Source organism: Camelina sativa, chromosome 5 (genome assembly GCF_000633955.1).
Source record: "Camelina sativa cultivar DH55 chromosome 5, Cs, whole genome shotgun sequence".
Taxonomy (NCBI): Eukaryota; Viridiplantae; Streptophyta; class Magnoliopsida; order Brassicales; family Brassicaceae; genus Camelina; species Camelina sativa.
The window spans coordinates 14259440-14281915 of NC_025689.1; the positions used below are offsets into that span (position 1 = coordinate 14259440).

The following is a 22476-nucleotide window of genomic DNA, read 5'->3' on the forward strand; positions in this document are numbered from 1 at the left end:
CACCATAATTAGAATCCAACACGAAAACAAAGTTCAATTAACAATTTAAGTCTATTGTTGATTTATTATACAAACCTGTTGACATTCTCACAATCTCAAGTTTGGTCTCTCAATCTCGGAACAATAAAGTAATTTCTCAACACTCTTAGTCTTTCATTTTTTTTTTGTACATTACAACTTCACACACATTACATACTTATAGTAGATTTTTTTTACACCCATTCACTTACCTCTAGCCATTAGACTTATGGACACAAGCAACCTTACACAACCTTACCTTAGCCAGTAGCCAATAACAACTCCAACAACTATTATCTACTCTAGTCTAACTAAAGGTTTTCAACAACTTCCGTAGAATTAAAACTAAGTTAACACCACAAACTCTTATTTAGGCCTAACACCACTAATAGTCCACACAACACTAAAGACACAAACCTTAAGTGAGTTTAACTCCAGCCCATTAGTCTTTCTTAGTCCACAACAACTAAATCTTCTCCTTCCTCTTGACTTCTCTTCTCTGTTGACCTTTCTTCTCTAAGTATAGTTGTTCATCTAAGGTGCTCTACATATTTACTAAAAAAAATAATTAAGATGGAAAGGAATCAAAAGGGTTTGTTTGTTGTCACTATAAAAGAAGGCTCCTAAAACAATGTGACCGCTCCACGCCTCTCTGCCTTTCACGTCACTTCTCTATTTCTCTCCGCTAGCTATGGCTCCTTCTTCATCACCTCTTCGTACTACAAGGTACTAATACAAAGTCTCAATTTTTTTTCTTCTGATAAATGAGAGAAAATGGAAAAACGAAATGATTTTGGTTATTAGAATCATCCTGATCTGGGTGTATATATGGTGTCTATTTATTTTACTCAATTCTTTTTTGGTGGCATGCACTAAGATGAAAACAGTGAAGCGGATGAGAAGTATGTGAATGTGAAATGGGAAGAGCTTGGATTTGCTCCAACTCCAACATATTACATGTATGTAGCCAAATACAGACAAGGTGAGAGCTTTTCACAAGGAAAGATCCTTCTTTATGGGGATATTTCAATCAGCCCTTGTTCTCCTATTCTCTCAATTATGGACAGGTATGTTTTCTTTTCTTACCACTTGTGGCTAAATCTCACTGATTGTAGGAACTTTGGGTTTTATTAGAAATATAGGATTAAGAGATATGAAGCCTTTAATCTCTAAATGAGGGAGAAAATGATCTGCAGAGTCATAGATTGTGTAGAGTTGTTAGAACTGAGTGTGATAGATAGCCAGCAAAAGTTTATAACTTTAGCGTCTACATATACATTTTGATTATTGGTTTGGCTCTTTGTAGGGACTATTTGGAGGTCTCAAAGCTTACAGGACAGAAGACGACCGGATTATGATTTTCAGGCCTGACCAAAACGCTCTTCGCATGCAAGCTGGTGCGGAGAGGCTTTGTATGAGTCAGTATGACATCCCCTTCTCTAGAGCTATTCGTTGATGCAGTTAAGCAAACTGTGTTTGCCAACAAGAAATGGGTATGGACTACTAATGGACAATTGTGTCTCTACTTCCATTTGATGTGATTCTTTATCACAATTAATTCACATTCGCTTTTATAGGTTCCTCCTCCGGGTAAAGGAACTTTGTATATAAGGCCTCTGCTAATTGGGAGCGGTGCTACCCTTGGAGTAGCTCCAGCACCTGAAGATACATTTCTCATATATGCGCCTCCAATAGGAGATTACCATAAGGTGAGTTTGTTTCAAATTCTCCATGGAGTATACTCTTACTAAAGAGTCTTTCAAGCTGATACAGTTAACTGGTTTTGTCTGTTTTGTAGGTGAGCTCAGACTTGAACCTCAAAGTTGAGCATAAGCATCACCGAGCCCATTCAGGTGGAATAGGTGGTGTCAAGAGCTGCCCAAACTATTCTCCAGTAAGTAAAGAGACACCTCACATCTTCCATAGAAACAGGTTAATGAAATATGTAGTTCTCTGATTTCTTCTTGTGTAAATTTTTGAAAGGTTGTGAAATCGTTGCTTGAAGCAAAGTCATCGGGGTTCTCTGATGTCCTGTTCCTGGATGCGGCAACAGGTAGAAACATCGAAGAGCTTAGTGCTTGTAACATCTTCATTGTCAAGATAAAAAGTTTCAACATTTATCACACGGAATATAGAATAGTTTCAACCTTTTAGATTCCTATGCATATAACTCATTAGAAGACGATTGATTTATGAAACTGTGGAGTCCACGGATTGGATATCAACTATGTGTCTTGTATGCAAATGACTAACCGCTGCTTTGGCTCTCTCTAATGAATCCGAGTGACCGCCTCCTTTCTTCACGCGATTTAAATTAGCAACCTTTTTATAGTACTCGATTTTCATGAGTTCACCGGCCTATATCCAACAAAAGTTCATCCCAAAATCAGACTTCTTGTAGAAACAAAGTCGAGCAATTGATTAAATCGAGAAAATCGAGCATTCAAACAGGAGTCGGACCGGCGAAGAAGAAGAAGAAATCGAGCAATTGATTAAACGCTCTCGTTTTCCTTTTCCTTTGTCCACATAAGAGTAAAACCAGCTGATATGTATTAATGTTATAATTTGATTGGTTAGAGATTTTTACTGAGGTGTCAACACCTGCTTCAATGTTATGTGTCAGAAGAGGAGAGCAACACATTCTAGTTTTATTGTATTGATGATATTTTTGAAAAATAATTTTGGAAAATGAGTATTTTTGATATTCCCCCTAACTCTTTATAAGTATATTTATATATAAGTTTGCCCAAAAAAAACTTATAGATAAGTTATGTTAAAGGAAAAAATGATAGACTATTTTTGTTGATGGTTGCTGTGGGCAGTAAAAAATTCAACACGATTATCAACGAACTGTATTTTACAAAATTGATGGCATCCCTGCCAACTAGTTGGGAACCTATGAAGACATGCAGTTACTAATTTTTGTTAGTAATGTTCAAAATCAAATTTTTGGTGAGAAAGTTCTAAGTATAAATACAGGAGAATCTTCGACGAGATTTGCTGTCAACGTTGAGAACAGAAATAGAAATCAAGATAGCACAAACTGAAACTAGGTTAGAGGAAAATCAGTCCAAAGGACGGGGTCAGTCCAAGGTCTTCTTGAGGTTATGGAGTTTTTAGTTTATAACTCCATTTTCATCACCTTTCAATATTTTTTCATCCATGTTCACCCTCTTCTTTTAATCTCACTAGGCGATATTTTTGCATCTTCTCAATTTGTTGTACGCTTAGAAGTCACGGTTCTTGAAGTCAAGTCTATGACCATTGATCTTATGATTTTACCAATTAGAGTTCTAATGCACTAATGATCCCATCAATTCTATTCTAGTATTTAGGGCCGAACCACAAAGAGCAAATAACTAACTCAGCAAGAATACACAAAGTCACTGAGTCGATGCTAACAAGATGACTTTAGAATTCAAACACAACCCTTTTTTTTTTTTTGCTACATAAATTTAGTGTTTATAGTATCTTGAAAATTAATGTTAAGATATGTTTTGCAGATTTTGGAATTGAGTTAAATCAATTTTTACATAGAGTTTTGTAATAGTATAATTTTTATGTGGTGTGTATGTAACATACTAAAATATCCTTGAATAAACATCTAAGTTTTCAATTAGCATTTCTCTACAATGACATGTCGTTTTTTTGTATGGAATTATATGAATATAAAAATATGAAATTTGTATGATTTCATATTTAATACAATTGTATAAAAATGTTCAACAATTGTATAAAAATGTTAACATTTACATGTAATTGTTTAACCTTTTTATAACTTCATATTTTAGTATATGGTGATACTTGATAGTATGTATTAATTAGTAAGAGACTGAAGTTTAGACATTAAATTTGGTTTGCCTTGAAAAATTTATCTGTTATTGAACATGGAATTATTTCTTCAACTACTTCACATAGGTTTCTCAGCAAAACTTTAATCTTCTCTTGAAAATTTGATTCTCTATAATTTCCTAAGCAACCAAAACCAAATCTGCAATATATTGAACAGTATGTGTGATTTTCAAAATTTTCACATTTTGAAAATATGATTCCATCGGATACTTGCACTGAATGATAAAATGAAAAGAAAATTGCCATATGAGATTTAAGAATGACAACTAAATATACTCATATTATATACGCTTAGTAACCTTGATATAGTATGGACATTGTTCTTTTGAAATTCTAGTGAATGAGTCAAATATTGAGTATAACGCATGTCGAAACTGAGGCTACATCATCAACTATAATTTGGTAAATTAAGACATAAAGAAGTAACATCGGGTCTAAGTCCATTAGAATGTTTATTAAATGGTAGTCAATATAGTCCTCCGCTTGATGCATACTTGGCACACTCCAGGTTTTTGCCTTTTTAAAAGGGAAACACATATAAATCATAGTATAATCAATTCTTAAGAGAACGAACCTTTGACCAGTACGTAATATATGTGAAAACAGATCTGATTAATAATTAAATTTCATTATGATGAGCTTTCTCATTCACTCTCTTGCAGCATTTATTGGGCGATCAAAGATATAATAATGACCAGTTTGAACGTACCGAAGCCGTATCTCTCAAACACGCTGTTGTTACTTATCGTGGCAAATATATAAATGTGCATGGGCGAAAGACAAGCTTTGACCAACGCATTTAAATCATTATCGTTATCTTTTTAATCAATCAATTATTTCGTTATGTACACATTGTCTGATTGATTGATCGTATTAGATAGTTTTGTTCAGTTCAATTTTACTAGGCTTTAGTACATCTCAGTTAGATTTACGTGCAATCCATGGTGATAGTATACAGCATGTACGATCATATATAAAGTGTATATGGTGAAAAGTTGTGTTGTATTCTGAAGTATACAATTTATACAGTGAAAATTATATGGCTATTAATGTCGCATATACAGTTCTTTTGTCGAGACACACAATACATACCAAATCATACACAAAAATACTACTCTCTCTCTCTCTCTTACAAAAAGTGTTATTTAAACATTTTTTTTTTTTACAAAAATAGTATCATTTTATATTTTAAATGTTTTCAAAAAAATTAAAAAAATTGTGATCTCTATTATTTGAACTTATTAATTATAAAAACTAAAGAAGGGTTTTGAGAAAAGTCTTTATTATTGTGTTATTTCTTTTAATCAATGATACAAAAGTTTATATAACATCCCCTTTTAAAGTTTACAACAATATTAAAATTTGTAATAATCGACAGAAACAAAGTTTAACATAGACTGTTAGCCCATACACCAATATTAATTATAAAAAAGATAATATCTTTATAAAAAGTAAAATAGAAATTTAGAATTTTTTAATTTGTGTGTATTATGTCAAAATAAAATCTTTATGAAAAAAATAAAGTATAGAACTTTTAAAATATAAAAATATTAAATTAGATAAGAAATACGATAATATATAATAAAATATGAATAATATATAATAAAATAATATTAAAATTTTCGATCAAGCGGTAAAATATGGAATGTATCAAAAGAGTCTCTAAAGTATTCGACCGTATCAGCATTAGAGAGTCTCTAAATTTATCTGTTTTGCTTTTCGATTCTGAAAACAGTATTTAAACTAAATCCAAACCTTTTGTTAAAGAAAATAAAGAAATATACCCCACATGCGTGCGAAAAATTGCCAGTAACTATAATGCCATTTTATATTTATTTCTAAATCAGAATTTTCTGTCGGGAGTTTGATAAACATATGTTGTGTTTACACTTTGTACAAATTCCTTTCTCCCTAGTATATCTTAATATGCTAAATCGTAGTAATTATTACAAAAGCATTTGTACAAAGTCTCATGGTTTGAAAATATTTTCTCATTATAGTAAGAGAACCCTTGGTCTCTCCATGTGACCTCCTCATCAGACTTTATTGGATCTCGATCGCGAGTCGACATTTTCTATCTCAGTAACTATATCCTCCATATGGTGCAAATGCAATGGAACGTCATCTAGACTGATGATTTTGGACAGTCCTTACTTTATCTCACTACCTTCTCTATCTCATATGATCACTTGGACTCCATATAAGTTGAGGAATTTACTGACGACTTCTACTCATATGATCAGCTCCTCTTGTATACAAAATCCAAAAGTGTTCCCAACAACTTATTTTGCAACTAAGCAAGCTCTTACGAGCCGCGGTCATCTCTTCTTTGTTTTTATATATATTTACGAAAAACTAATGAACACCACTATAGCAGTATCTATGTATTTTTTTTTTTTTAACCTAAGCATTATGAGATCTCGAAAATATATATGTGCTAAACTAGAATAAAGGGTAGAATGAATATTAGGAGTTAGAAGAATTTTGGTACAGCCTACAAAATTAAAATATTCATTAATATTATTTCAGTGGGACTTCATTCTCTTTTGTTTTCTTTTGTCAACAATGAGACTTCATTGAGGCAAACGAATATAACTCTCAGATAATTCCAACATGCAATATGTGTTATAGTATCTTACACATAACACACGTATTAAAAATGTAACAGTGTTTTCTCCTTTGGAATTTGGAAGTATCGCAAAGGTCCACGCGCATTAGAAGATATCAAGATACATTGTGAGGGACAACACAGAGTGACAGAGATACACATATGTAATACATATACATATACACACACACACGCGTAAGTTTGTATATTTGGGAATATTTTTCTTCGGTGTGGAAAATTATTTTAGCATATAAAATGTAAATGGGTGGTAATATAGTGGGTGCAGATGGAGACTATGGAATATATCACATCTAATTAGATACTGCCACCTTAATCTTTAATTTGACAAAATTGTCTTTTTATATACATAATTATTATTCATTATAAAATGTAACTACAACAAACTAAGAAAATAGCGAAATAAAGATCTCATTGTTTGGCTTTTGAAAAAGCCAAGAAACTATTTTCTCATTAATTCAAATTCAAAGTTGGACACAAACCTGTCTGCCAACTTTGGTTTTCGATTCTGCAAAGAAGAAACTTTTTTCCGAATGATTTATCTATTCTATACATGTTTTTTATGTGATGAATATTGTTTTACTTTATATGTATATTCTTAAGATTTCCAACTCATTTGTGCCCAAAAAAATAAATTTACAAGATGTAAATCATCATTCCTATATATAGAATCGGATATGGATTCAGAGTTTAACAAGTATGATTAAAAAATAAATTAGAATTTGTAAAATCACTTGAGTTGACAGCATTTGAATTTGTAAAAATAATTTTGACATTTCTAGCTTGGGATGGTCTGTTCCAATACAACCAATCCATCAACTGTGGATGATCTGCCAAAACATTATTCCTTAATCTCTTTGTTTGTCTTTGAAAGTGTTCGTACATTTATACAAATGTAAGACTATAAGAGGCTAATTTTATGCGGTGGAACTACTTTTTCTACAAGTTAGAAATTTGGGAGTTCTTGGATTGGATTGGATGACGCTAAATACTCCAGTAAGTGTTTCAATTCTTCTAATATTTTTTCTTAAGCTAAAAAGGTAGTAGTTTGACAAATTCCTACTCCCGTCTACATCTAGTCTTATTAATAATAGTAAATAATGTATTAATGGGAGAATAATTATATATGCAGTATGCACTATCTTAATTTTTCTTTAAGCATTATTATTAGTATGTATAGTTGAGTCATTTTTATTATATATATATACACAAGTAACACCTTAATGACATCTAATCTATATGTACTTATAAGTTGATAAGAGTTCCACTATATATAGCTAACTAAGTGCTATATTATGCATTTTGACGCATAGTTGATGAGTGCGATCGATCTTATCTGCGGTTATATAGATTATTATAAACTTATCGATCTACTTAAGATAGAAATATACACAGTAAATTGGTGATTCAATTCAAGTATGGTTCACAATTATTTTCTTATAAAAAAAAAACTAAAAAGTTCTTAGAAAAAATACATCGATTAATTACCAGAATTAATAAGTTAATATATCCATATTATGATTTATCTATGTACGTATTTATTACGATTACACATAGCTTTTTTCTTTCCTTCAGTGTATGCTGTTTACTTTCCACATTACCACAATATAATGGATAAACAAATTGTAGCTCTTTTTTTCTTTTTCTTTTTTTGTCAAAGACTCTTGTTTTCTTTGGTGCAAACAAATTGTAGTTCTATACAATTTATTATTCACCAGTCTGTTCCACAATTAATAATATATCAAGCGATAGTTATAAGAATGTGGCTCTCATGGGATATGATTCCTAAATTATTTCTAAGAAAGTTCCTTTGTGAATGAATAAAGGCAACCAAAAGACCTTTCGTGACAAAGATAAAGAAAACGAGAGAGAGCTTTCGTTAGTACCTCAAAAATCAAAGAAGCCCTTTTTTCCTTACTTAATGTATCCAACGAGCTGACCAATTTCCACCAAACTTATCCTAAATATGTCCCCCAATTTAGTACTAATTAGTTTCAAGTTTTCAACTGTAATGATAGAATCGAGCTACTTAAAATCAAATATCTTTTATATAACAAAACAAAAAAAAGCTGAATAAATTGTTATGGTTGAGAGAAAGTAGAAAGATGGCATTGTCTTGATTGTGGCGGCAGCAGAGATAGAAGAATTATGAAATCGCACACCCAATAACTCTTTAGGATTGCTTGACCACTGACTACGTGTCGTTCTTATGCTTCTCGGACGACAGGTAGTTGTAACGTGCACCACGTGATCCATTTAGTTAAAAACAAAAAAACAAATTCTATAAACGAAGAATTTTGAATTTAAAGTATGACTAATTTTCAAAACTTGTAAAAAAACATGTACATTTATTACTTAAAGTGTTTACTATTAATGGTAACTACGATTGAAATAACAATCAGTTTCATGATTTTCCAATTCCATAACGAAATTTCAACCACTATAGGTCAGTTTTTTTATTCCATAGTTGACATGTAAACTTTTTACTTAGTATTTGACTGAATTATTTTCTTTTATATTAATGACAGTCCATATACGTTATAATTCAGACCGCTGGGAAGTCGCAGCCTATATGTGGAAATTAAAGTATTTTGCCTCTAGAAAAAGATGTATACGGCTATATTTCATACAATTATCGAAATAATATTGTATAGTAACCAAAAAAAAAAAGGAGAAGAATGATTGCAACTAAACTAAACTAAAATATTACTCAAACTATATAGTCATATATATCAAGGTACGAGTCATCCATAATCATGATCATGCGGAAACACATTTATGAAACAAGTTGTTACAAAGAGAATGTAGCCACGCTTTATAAAGTCGCATAGTTAGTTATAAATATTCTAAAGCTAAGACTAAATTGAAGATTTTTCTTAAATACATCAATTAAATATGTCGTGTCGAAAAGAAAACGTTGAAACTAGTGGGGGATACGTCCATAATTTCATACTAAATAAAGACAATAAGATTATAAAATTATGCCAAAATTCGTTCTTCTTTTTTCTTTTTTTTTGTGGTCAGCTTCGGCCAAATTCTTTGATGTTCTGTCATTTTTTTCTATTATATAAAGAAAAAGAGGTTTATAAGACTATTGTTTTGGATACTTCCGATCGACTATTACATAAAAATGGTTATTTCAAAGAGAAAAGTCTTACACAGTTATACAAACTCAAGAATATAAGTGTAACAAAATTATTAAAAAAAAAACAAAAAAAGGAAAACATTTATATTACCAATATTAGGCAACCTAAAATAACCATTTGGCTTTTTGCATTAATTTTCTTACATTGTATTACCCCGGGAAGTTCTTTTCCTTTCCTTGTTTTTCTAATTGATGTGTGTATGTGTTGTTTCCATTAGTCTCTAAGTATTTTAGGATTGGAGTCTTTAGTCAATTTTAGGTATTTTTGGAATCTTGATTTGGTAAACAAGGAGTATAAACAAATAAAATCAGGTTAAAACAAAGCCAAAACAAAGCAAAAACTTGATTTGGATCTAAGCAAAGCAAAACAACACAAAAACTTGATTTGAAATCAAATGAGTGTAAACAAAAAATAAGGTAATTCAATGGAAGAAGGTCAAAATCAAACTGCTCAAAAAATCACAAATGATCGAGCCAAATTTAATTCGAATCAAGAGAACAATTTTTTCGTTCGACAGATTGTTGAAGTTAGTTTTTAGAGAATAATATTGAGATCATACTTTAAAAAAAAATCACTACAAAAAAAATAAATTTTTTTAGACGTATATTTGAGACATAAATTTTTCGTCACAAATTTGTGACATTTTAAATACGATATTATGACAAATTTTATTTGTCACAAATTCATAGTATTTTCGTCACTATATTATGACGGAAAAAATTATAACCAAAATTCGTCACAATTTGTGACGAATATGCTACGATAATATTAATAGTCACTCTTATGACTATATTTTGACCAATATGTTGTTGCAAATTAGTTATGAACTTATAACAGATATGCAAGTCACAGTTAGTAACATTAAAATGAGTAAACATTAGTCATAAAATAGTATAAATTGTTATGTCATTTATACAAAGTCCATTAAGCCAATTCTCTAACCCTAATTTAAAAAGATTTATTTAAAAGATGATTAGGGTTTTATTCTTTATAATTTCATATCTTCTAAACCTAGAAAAAGAGAGAGTAAACCATTTGAGAGAACGAGAACAATGAGCCACAGTTGAGATTAAGAACAGATCTTACTTGTCCTAGGAGATAGTAGAAAAGAAGGGGTAAACGGACTCTTTTGTGGACGAATTTTGGTGAGCAATTTCCCAATCCATAGATGTAAGTTTTCTCCTAAAGATTTTGTAACCCCATTTTTAGATTAAAAGTTATACATATTTTCTTAAACCTATTCTGGACAGATCCGGAAACTAACATCAGTTATCTTGTGAAATTGTTTCCCACTACTACAAATTGAACCAGGAGCTAATCTACCCGCCATTGGAAAGATCTGAGTCTTACCTTTCCGGAGAGCCTGAGATCGTTTCCATAGAGTTATAATACGAGAGTTATAGTCGAATATGTGCATTTGGTTGAATTTGTGATTTATTTTCTTTGTAAGAATAAAAATTGATTATAATGTATATCTAATGTTTATGATTATAAAAATTTGTATGATTATAAATTTACAAAATAATATTGTTTTGAGATTAAGTTTTTTATTAATAATTTTTATCATATAAAATAAATGTTTTAGTAATAACTTATGACCATTTGAAACTAACTTCTAATGATAGGATTGGACATTATGATAGTCACAAAATATCATGATTTTTGAGTATTTGTTAAAATTCTGCAACAAATTTTTAGTTATCATTTGTGACCATTTGAGACTATAGTTTCGTAATAATAAGATACATAATTAAAACGTTATTTTAGATACGAAATGTGACGATTGTAAGACGTTTTGTTAGTCTGTAACTGAGACAGTTTTGTTACTTTTTGTGTCGTAATTATTTATAACAAAATGGTTACTAATATATTCGTTGCAATTCTTGTGACGTTTTTGTTACAAATAAAAAGTTGTGATGATTGTATTGCAACCATTCAAAAATCATCACAAGTGCGTTAAAATATTTATATTGTGACTAAAAATTATTATTGTGACTAAATATTACATCTTAATAAAATTATTTTTTTGTAGTGATTATAGCGATAGCAATATATCATATATATTTCAGAAACTGACAATGAAACCTTTTTGTCTATTGGAAAATAGTTAAAACAAGAAACTCGCCATTTTGTTTTTGTCATTCTACTATCATGGTATATATCGGTGATCTTTTCCTGTAATATTTTGTTTTTAATTTTTTAATTTTTTTTTCAACCAAACAATAAAATTAAAAGAGAACTCCACGATTGGTAGCCCAAAATGGAGGATAGCTGTTTACAAAAGAAGTTTCAGAAGGCAAAGATCTTGAAAAGCGGGCCAGACAGTCAGCTCTGGCATTGGACTCCCGAGGGATCTTGGAAAGGGTGAAGGAAGGGAATGACGATCTGAGCAATGAGAAGTCCTCCATCAAATTCGCGAAGGCCGGCCAGTCATCTGGAGTCTGCACCATCTCGACTAACTCTGCACAATCCGTCTCGTAGGCTTGACAGTCCACCCCAGCCTCCAAGAGAGCCTCCATCGCCCAAAGTAGGGCTTGCAGCTCCGCATGAAGGGGCGTAGATCCACGACGAAAACTTCTTGCTCCCAGAAGCAGCGTCGAACCTTCATCATTACAGTACCACCAACCCAGACCCTGAAAAGGATCTGAGCCTTTCCATGAACCGTCTATCTGACAGCATGAGGAAAAGATCCTATCCTCTAAAGGTGGCGTTGGTGCCATGTGTCCTCTCGAAAAAGCTTTGGCCTCCTCCCAAAGTGCTTTATCATTGGCCGCCTGACCGAGAATATCATTTGGTTCAGCCTCTATGCCTTGGAATACCTTTTTATTTCTATCTTTCCAAAGAGACCAAATGATCCATGGAAGCTGTAAAGCTATATCCGTGACACCCGACTGGGAAGATGCCCGCCAAAAAATAAAGTCTAAATTCGCATATATTGAGGCATATGGAAAGCGTTGGGGGTCCAAAGATACCGGAGTCAACTCCCAAATCTGTCGCGACCGAGGACACTCAAAAAGCGCGTGATTTATAGTCTCTGCTGTTAAGTCACATCTTTTGCACCGTGTATCACACCGAATACCCCGATGTGCTAACCGTTCTAGAACTGGAAGAGTACCTGAAGCGATCTGCCAGAAAAAGTGTTGGATCTTCGGGGGGACGTCAAGTTCCCAGGATTGAGCCCTTAAAGCCGTACACGTTGGGCCGTATTCAACTTCCGCAATTAATTCCCGAGCGACCCGATACCCGGTCTTCACCGAGTATTTCCCCGACTTAGTAAAATGCCAAACTAGACGATCCGGTCTATTAGTCTTACTGACTGCCATATTCCGTATAAGCTGTATATCCACGGGATCCATGAATTCCTCTAAGATGGGCAGATGCCAATCCTTCGTAATTGGGTTGATTAAATGATTGACCATCAAATTTGGATGCAATAACCTTCCCCGACCATTAGCTGGTCTGGGTCGTACATCTGGTAACCACGGGTCTCGCCAAACCGAAATAGAAACACCCGAACCTACCGTCCACCGCGCACCTTCCTCTACTAAATCTTTAGTTGAATAAATACTCCTCCAGGCAAAGGAGGGATTATATGGTTTTTTTTTGCCATAATAGGATGTTGATTCCTATAATACCGTCCTTTCATGACCCGAGCCATTAAGGAATCCGGATAGTGAATTAATCGCCAATACTGTTTCGCCAGCATGGCATCATTAAATTGTTCGAGAGCCCTAAACCCCAGGCCTCCATCACATTTCTCTTTACACATTTTGTCCCAGGCCAGCCAATGCATTCCTCGAGCCTTATCATTTGACTTCCACCAGAAGGAGGAGATAGCACTCGTTAGTTTAGACGTCAAGTCCTGCGTTAATTTATAGCACGACATAACATGAGTCGGAAGGGCTAAGGCCACAGATTTGATCATGACTTCCTTGCCACCTTTGGATAAAAGCTTGGCGGACCAACCATTAACTCGGTCATCCAACCGATCCTTCACATAGCTAAAAACTTTAGTTTTCGATCCCTGTAGGTTTTCAGGGATACCCAAGTAAGAACCCATCCCGCCCTCTTGGGAAATACCAATAACTGATTTAAGCTGAGCTCTTATCTCAGGAGGGACCTTCTTACCAAACATAATAGAAGACTTCGTCAGATTGACCTCTTGCCCCGAGGCTTTACCATAGTTACCTATTATGGAGATTACCGTCCGGCATTCAGATTCTTCTGCCTTACAGAAGAAAAGACTATCATCAGCGAACAACAAATGTGATACAGATGGACTATCTTGGGCTATTGAAATTCCCGTCAATTTCTTCTCTCGTTCCGCCTATTTAATGTTTGCTATCAAAACCTCCGTGCAAAGTATGAATAAATACGGTGACAAAGGATCCCCTTGTCGTAAACCCCTCTGGGGAATAATGGACCCCCTCGGCTGCCCATTCATCAGAACCTGATACGTAACAGAAGAAACACACCACATAATTCACGAAATCCATTTCTGGGCGAATCCAAACTTGACCAAAACCGCCTCCAAGAAATCCCACTCCACCCTATCGTAAGCCTTGCTCATATCTGTTTTGAAGGCCAGAAACTCCAACTTGCACCGTCTGTTAGTATTTAGCCCATGAAACATCTCTTGAGCAACCAAGATATTATCCGTGATTAAACGACCAGAAACAAAGGCCGATTGAGTTTCGGAAACCAAGAGGGGCAAAACCCGCCGTAGCCTAAAACACAGAACCTTGGAAATTATTTTATAACTCACATTACAAAGACTGATTGGCCGAAAGTTCGCCATCCGCTGAGGATTGGCAACTTTAGGAATAAGACAAATATTTGTCTCATTCAGGCGAGGATCGAAACATCCCGTCCGAAAAAACTCCCTAACCAACGCCACCAGATCACCTTTCAAAGAAGCCCAGAAACGTTGGAAGAACAAAGCCGTCATTCCATCAGGGCCTGGAGTTTTTTCCGGATGCATCGCAAATAGCGCCTTGCGAACCTCCGCCTCAGAAATATCCCTAGTAAGATCCCTATTAATGTTGTCTGTGACCAGAGGCTTAATTTCCTGCAACACCTCGGAGATACCCCCACCATCCACCTTCTTAAAAAGACCCTCAAAATATTTAGTAGCAATATTCTCCATGCCCGAGGGAGACTCAATCCAAGCATCATCATCTCCAAATAAACCAATAATCCGATTCCTCACACGTCTCTGCTTAGTGGATGCTTGGAAATACTTAGTATTTTTGTCTCCAACTCTTAACCAGAACTTTCGGCTCTTTTGTTGCCAGTAGATTTCCTCGTCACGATATGCCTCTTTTAATTTCCTCTCAATAACCCGAATTTCGTCTGTTGAGATTAAGTCATCCATTTTTGCCTCTTGCAAAGCCTCCTTCAAGGAGGAAATCGTTGAAGGGCCAGAACTGATATTATTCTTTCGCCACCACGAAAGCGAGTTTCTGCAATTCCTTATCTTATCAACAAAACCCGGAATACGAAAATTTTTCGTGCGATTCCAACCTGACTCGACCATAGCTGTTATACCCTCCTTACCCAACCAACGCTTATCAAAGCGGAACTGTCTATGACATCTCCTGGCCGTCTTCAGACAAGTTGCTAAGATTGGGCTGTGATCCGAACCAATCATCTCTAAATAATCTACCCTCGAATTCGGGAAAAACCCTTGCCAATCCTCATTTCCCAGTGCCCGGTCTAACCTACAACGCACCACCTGATTATTACATCGGTTGCCTCTCCAGGATAACTGTTCCCCATAACAAGGAAACTCCAACATCCCACAATGACGGAGCATTGAATTAAAAGAAACAAAAGAGGATGCAGATCTCAAAGCACCACCCTGTTTCTCATGATTTCCAGTTAGTTCATTAAAGTCCCCAATTAAAAACCAAGGATCAATGTAAACGTTTAATTTATCAACTAGAGATTGTAAACGTTTTTATTCATTTTATTTATATTTATTGAGCAACACATCTTTTTTTCGTAGCATGTGGTTTTTCTACATAGACATCAAATTTAACAATAGATTCCTAGCTATTTCTTACATAGTATAAATGTCAGTACTCATTTTTATCCTTTTTGAAATCAATTAGTATTATTTAAAATTTCTTAATTATGAAATGATAGTGTCGACTCGTTCCAAGAAACAATGTAGCTAGTCTGTTGTCGTCCCCATGCATGAGCCGTGAGTGATTTATATTTTTGTTTTATGATTGAGTTTAATGACTATTCTTGCATCCCTGTTTTATTGTTGCCATATGTATCATTCCCTCTGTAAATGTACATCACTTACAATAAATGGGTGATGGTAGAAATGAGTCAGAAGGGTGTTGATCGGAATGAACTATAGAAATGGGTTTTGGTTTTCCAATTTTTTCTATACGACCATTCGTTCGGTGAATCCAAAAAACTATTCTTTAAAATCTTATCCTAACAACATAAAAGTTAAATAACAATTGATTTTAATTTTAGCCATCATATATATAAACAGTTTGCTGTTGAAAAAATAAAAGCTTTCACATCGAAAATCAAATGAACTCGTTAATGCCTTTGTGCAATTTAGTATTGATTTAAATCGTAAATAACTAAAATATCAAAGAGAAATATGAAAAACAATATTTTATGTAGGAGTATATAAGCGAAATGTGAAAACGGGGAATGGATTAAAGACAACTTTAAGGATAAGTTGGAAATTAAATATAACAAGTTTTGCTTAAGTGCGAATGTGGAAATAATTAATTGAGCCGCCAAAGTCAATCAACCGTTGAAACAAAAAAAAAAAGCTCAAGACGAATTAGTAGCACCGTAAAGGCATAAATATATAATAAAACTATTACAAATAAACTAATAACGTCAGAACTCTTATTTATAACGTCACTTGGTCATTCTCTTGTGTCTCTCTGTCTATATATACCACTCACAATCTCCTTCCTTACCATAAATCACTTCACTCTACAAAACAACACACTTTGGTTCATCAACTATTTTGTTTCAACTCCTTCCTTATTTTAAAACTCTACTAATTGACTCAAAAGAAAAACAAATAAGTCCCAAGAATACTTTGATAATCATGCTTAAGATGGAGATTAACAGTGGGGTCGCTACACCTACTGCTTCAACTGTGGCCGTTACTGCCGTGGCGGAAACCACCACTCCTGTTTCCTCTCCTTCTCCCACCTCTTCACCTCCACCGCCTCCTTCGCCACAGCAGCCGCCACAACCGCCGGTTGTACTAAGCCCTTGTGCGGCTTGCAAGATTTTGAGGCGGCGGTGCGCTGAGAAATGCGTTTTGGCGCCGTATTTTCCTCCGACGGATCCGGCGAAGTTCACAATCGCTCACCGTGTCTTTGGAGCTAGCAACATTATTAAGTTCTTGCAGGTACTTTTTCTTTTTCGTTCTTTACTAGTTACACGTGTGTATTTTCTATGTATATGTCACCACGCACGTGTGTACATGAGCCAGATATTTCACATTTGCTTATTGGTTATGAATTAAACATCAAAAAATATAATATCTCAAACTATATCATTCTAGTGGGTATGAAAAAAAAAAACTGCTTTGTTTTGTTTTGTTTTGTTTTGCAGTAATGAATGCCAATGATTTAGAAAGATATCTAATTTAAAATATAAAAAGAGAATGATGTCTTTGTTCTTTGTAAAAAAATAATATTTACTTTTTTATAAAATGGAAACATAAAATCTGGTTTTGAAAATGTGAAAAGGAAGTTAAAGTGGTTAAAAGTCTAGTTGTTGAACAATAATGGGTTCATAAGTCATGTGACCGGAACAAGGCCCTACAATTGTAATGAAAGGTCAATAACAACCTTTCCTCAAAGCTACATGCAACCTCATTAAGAAAAAAAAAATTAAAAGTTATGCTAGAAAAAAAAAAGTCTATATCAACAATTCCTTTTTATTCGTAATTTGAAAAAGTCATGTAAGTTTTCTTCATGGTCAAATATCAAAAAACAACTTCACAATGTCAAATACTGTAAAATATTCAAATCTACGTTCCATGTCCGACCGAGACTTTTATTTCCTCTTCTAGAAACATTTTTGTGAAAGAAACATTTTAGTGAAAGATGATGTTTATGTATTTTTATATATCTTTTTCTATTATTAGGAACTTCCGGAATCGCAAAGAACAGATGCGGTTAATAGCATGGTCTATGAAGCCGGAGCAAGGATGAGAGATCCGGTTTACGGATGTGCGGGTGCAATTTACCACTTGCAGAGACAAGTTAGTGAGCTTCAAGCACAACTTGCGAAAACTCAAGTAGAGTTAGTGGGTATGCAACTCCAAAGATCAAGTCTACTAGAATTGATATATAAAATGGAGCAAACCAAGTTGTCAGCACAAGAGCAAGGACAACACAATATGTCCTTTGAGAGTTCGTTTGAGAGTGGCGATGAGTTCATTAGTAGCCCCGACGAAGTGAGCAATGATTTGGGATTCCTTGAGGACAATAACAACAACAACATTGTCAACAATAATTCATCCATGTCGTGGTGGGATCCTCTTTGGACATGATCATAACTTATGGTATTATTAGCTCACTTTAAAGCGCTTTAGTGGTTGCTTCCATATGCATATTAAGACCTAGGATATGATATATGCGAAGTTTTTTTTTTCTTTAATTTGGCTAAGTCAACCAATCATGTATAATAAGCACGTAACAAAACTGCAGCAAACTTGTCAAACATGTTACGTGCTAGTATTATTATGTAGGGATATCAGACAAAAGAGTTTGTACTATGATTAAGATTCTAAGAATCTTCTCCTAACGCTAATGAGAAGGAGATAATTGAGATGCATTTTTAATTTAATGAAAATACCATTTTGTATATTTGTTGTTTCGTTTTATAATGAGAAGGATGTCATTGTTAATCTTTCTGATAATGCTCCCCGGAAGCCAATAATGCGTTTTTTTTGTCCTCCTTCTAAATAACCGGACCAAAATTTAGGTTAATCCCCAAATTCGAAGAAAAGCGAATATTGTTTCTATCTAAAAACTATCTTCAATAAACATGCAAGAGGGAACTACAAGGATTTTTGTACGTGGAATAATTCGATTCTTGACAACAATCTATAAGGCGAATATCATACCCATTCGAACATATTAGTGAGCACAACTAGCTCTTGGTTAACTCTGACGCGTGTTTTGTCATCCTATTTTGTATTCTTGTGAAGATTATAAATAAGAATTCAGGTTCTTGAAACCATCCATAGCAATGTGAAGGCGAATTAACTCTATTCGCTAAGGACACAACGAAGACATGACACGTCTCTGTAGACAGTAGTGACTGCTAGACATTTACGCGTTTTGATCCATGTGACCACACCTATATGTATATATGTGTATGATCTACGTATACGCACTCATGTTATGTGTGGACATCTATCTAACTTGTCAATAAGGTTACTGATGGAATTAACTAACAACCTCGATGTTAAAAATAAAATCTAACAACTTTAATGATGGTGTTTTCAAGGGTAAATATTATTTGGAAATATTGACCTTAATCATTGTGTTCCTATTGAAGTTATGGTGTCTCCCAAAAATTTCTCATCAGATTATAATTGAGACCATTAGATTATAGTATTATACATAGGGATGTCCTAAAACACATTTCCCTAACCCATAAGAGACAAAATATATATCTAACTTAACAAATTTTCAAGTAAATTAAATTAATTAACATAAAACCAAATAAAACTGTGTTTACCGACATATGTCACACAACTCACAATATGACCACGTTGACTCGATACTATTCCTACGAATGGTCTAATTGAGATTCAACCAAAGAACAAAATCAATAGTGTGGTCCAAAACAATAGTTTATACAATGTGTACCGACATCATGTGCAACCCACGTGACTGTCATTACAAGCAAAAGAATATTATCTGCATCGTTAGTTCGTTATTTGTCGGCACGAAGTCGAAATGACTACTTATTTTTTGGTTGATCGAAATGGCTAATGACTACTATGACCTAAGCGATGGTGGGACTGGGTCGTAACAATCGGAACGGTGTGCGCTTTGCTCATCAGCGTACATTTTATCTGCTAGTTTACGATCCAAGAAAAAAAATAATTATTAGAACGTACGTCCGAGTTTCTTATAGGCTATTTTCCAACAATTTTTTTGTAAGTTACAATTACGAATTACGTATACCAAATAAAATTACAAGATTGATACAATAACGTTGTATTTGTAAACAATAATTATTATATATTATTTAAATTAGGTTTGAAGGTAATTAGGGTATATAATTGTAATGATTACACAANAGTATTATACATAGGGATGTCCTAAAACACATTTCCCTAACCCATAAGAGACAAAATATATATCTAACTTAACAAATTTTCAAGTAAATTAAATTAATTAACATAAAACCAAATAAAACTGTGTTTACCGACATATGTCACACAACTCACAATATGACCACGTTGACTCGATACTATTCCTACGAATGGTCTAATTGAGATTCAACCAAAGAACAAAATCAATAGTGTGGTCCAAAACAATAGTTTATACAATGTGTACCGACATCATGTGCAACCCACGTGACTGTCATTACAAGCAAAAGAATATTATCTGCATCGTTAGTTCGTTATTTGTCGGCACGAAGTCGAAATGACTACTTATTTTTTGGTTGATCGAAATGGCTAATGACTACTATGACCTAAGCGATGGTGGGACTGGGTCGTAACAATCGGAACGGTGTGCGCTTTGCTCATCAGCGTACATTTTATCTGCTAGTTTACGATCCAAGAAAAAAAATAATTATTAGAACGTACGTCCGAGTTTCTTATAGGCTATTTTCCAACAATTTTTTTGTAAGTTACAATTACGAATTACGTATACCAAATAAAATTACAAGATTGATACAATAACGTTGTATTTGTAAACAATAATTATTATATATTATTTAAATTAGGTTTGAAGGTAATTAGGGTATATAATTGTAATGATTACACAAATTAGCTTTACTTTTCCTAGTCCCTTTGTTATCATAAGCAGCCGAAAGGAAAAACTAAGTACCTACCTTCAGTCCTTCCAATTTCATAATTAAATCAGGTAGAGAGCCTCTTCATCAGTTTTTCGATACTTTATTCTGAAATTTTCCTTAACTTCCCAACTCATATGCCTGTTGTGATTTATTGTATTTTTCGGGACTATATAACAAATCAATATCAAAATTATGTACATATGTGATTTATTAATACTTTTCAAGCAGATTAAGGCAACAGGCGAACCCACAGATATGAAATTGGATTCTAAAATGTTATATTGAATTTAATAAATAATATGAATTTTTCCTTTTCAAATTTAACTATAATCTATGATATTTTATTTTATTATAAACTTAAAATTTAATATATTTTGTTATTACTTATGTATAGAACTAGACACAATAAAGTTAATAATTGAAGAGATAATAATTGTAGGGATAATAATTTTAGTACCGCGGTCTTTTGCATGTTGGTCAACCAAACTCTACAAATATCTCTAAGTATGATAAGTGACTAATCAAACATGGTAGATTAGCCTGTTGTGGCATACTTAGTGGACCAACCACTTTATTATTCCGAATAATTCAGAAACGTTATCGACTGATATCGCATATCACTACAATATTTTTCTGTATGTTGTTCTCTCTTATACCATACTAAAAAGTAAAAAGTTATTTCTCAATTCTTGAACTTGAAATGCTTTTCTTAGTTTCTTAATATCTTGTTTACCGTGGCGGATTATTGATAGACTCGTATAAAGAAAACATGTGGAACCAAGTGATAAAAATGGTGGATACGACGCGCCAACAAGAAGACTAAACACAAATTTTTTTTTTTTTTTTTATCAAAGAAACACAAATTATTTTATGAACGCTTTTACAACTTTATTAGATTTGGTTCTTACTCGAATTAAACTCATATCACGACAAAGTATAAACTCATCTGTCTTTCTTAATATATTATTGTTCAACCAAAGGGTACGTACGAATCCATATTATAAAAAATTAGTATTACTTTCCTACAAGGCTTCGCAGCCAATTTGTAGTGCACGTATGGGATGGCCGCGACACGAGCACACGGTTTGTTTAGTTTGTCAAACATCTTAATAAGGAAAATCAAACAATTTCTAAAGTTTTCATTATTTGTTGGAAAAGAAAACTAAAGTTTTCATCGTTTTATATTTCTTTTAGCTTTTCCACTCTTCAAAATAGATATAGTGAATGCAAGTGCAAATTAATAAGCGTGTGAAGGGGACAGTGCCAAACTTGAATAAAATGGCGCAGCCTTTTTAAGTTTTTGCATTGTTCTCTTTTCTCATTGCATCCAAACCGCATTGTTCTCTATTCATATTTGTTTTTTTGATAAGAATTGTAAATGTTCTATTCATATTCTGACCTTTAATTGTTCTTCTTCTTAAGGATAAAGTGAATAGCTTACAAACAGATATACTTTGCTTAGAAAGCATCAAAATACAATTCCTCTTCACTATACAAAAAACTACGTATTTCCTTATAACGCAAATGTAGACCTTTGTACCATTCTGCTTTGATCAGATTTTGATTTTGCCACTATCATTATGATCAACGAGTTTCAAACAAATAATCTTTTCTAAATGCATTTTAAATGGTAAGAAAATGATATTTAAGAAAATCACGATAACGTCACTTTTTTGTCACAATAATGTCGATATAGAAAATAAGCCTTCAAGCTTGGTTTGCTTCTAGAGAATAATTAAAATTTTCATGTATCCTCGGATCCTAATTTTTGTCAGCAACTTTAACATATACCAA

The 22476-nt window shown here is 33.5% G+C and overlaps 2 protein-coding genes and 1 pseudogene across 2 annotated transcripts; 2 read left to right on the forward strand and 1 right to left on the reverse strand.

Annotated features, from left to right (window-relative positions):
* On the forward strand, nt 539–2570 carry LOC104786861 (annotated as a pseudogene).
* LOC104789252 lies at nt 11871–12965 on the reverse strand. Its single transcript, XM_010514982.1, has one exon. It carries the CDS (start codon nt 12963–12965, stop codon nt 11871–11873), a length of 1095 nt encoding a protein of 364 aa, XP_010513284.1.
* Nucleotides 16577–18509, forward strand: LOC104786862 (LOB domain-containing protein 11-like). The gene is made up of 2 exons (XM_010512314.2): nt 16577–17041; nt 17786–18509. The coding sequence occupies exons 1-2, from the start codon at nt 16733–16735 to the stop codon at nt 18191–18193; spliced, it is 717 nt and encodes a 238-aa protein (XP_010510616.1). The 5' UTR covers nt 16577–16732; the 3' UTR covers nt 18194–18509.

Bases quoted from the DNA above. Each gene is read 5' to 3' on its own strand.
- LOC104789252 (XM_010514982.1), bottom strand. From the start codon at position 12,965: ATGGCAGTCAGTAAGACTAATAGACCGGATCGTCTAGTTTGGCATTTT.
- LOC104786862 (XM_010512314.2), top strand. From the start codon at position 16,733: ATGCTTAAGATGGAGATTAACAGTGGGGTCGCTACACCTACTGCTTCA. The intron at 17,042-17,785 runs GTACTTTTTCTT...TTCTATTATTAG, and splicing joins ACATTATTAAGTTCTTGCAG to GAACTTCCGGAATCGCAAAG.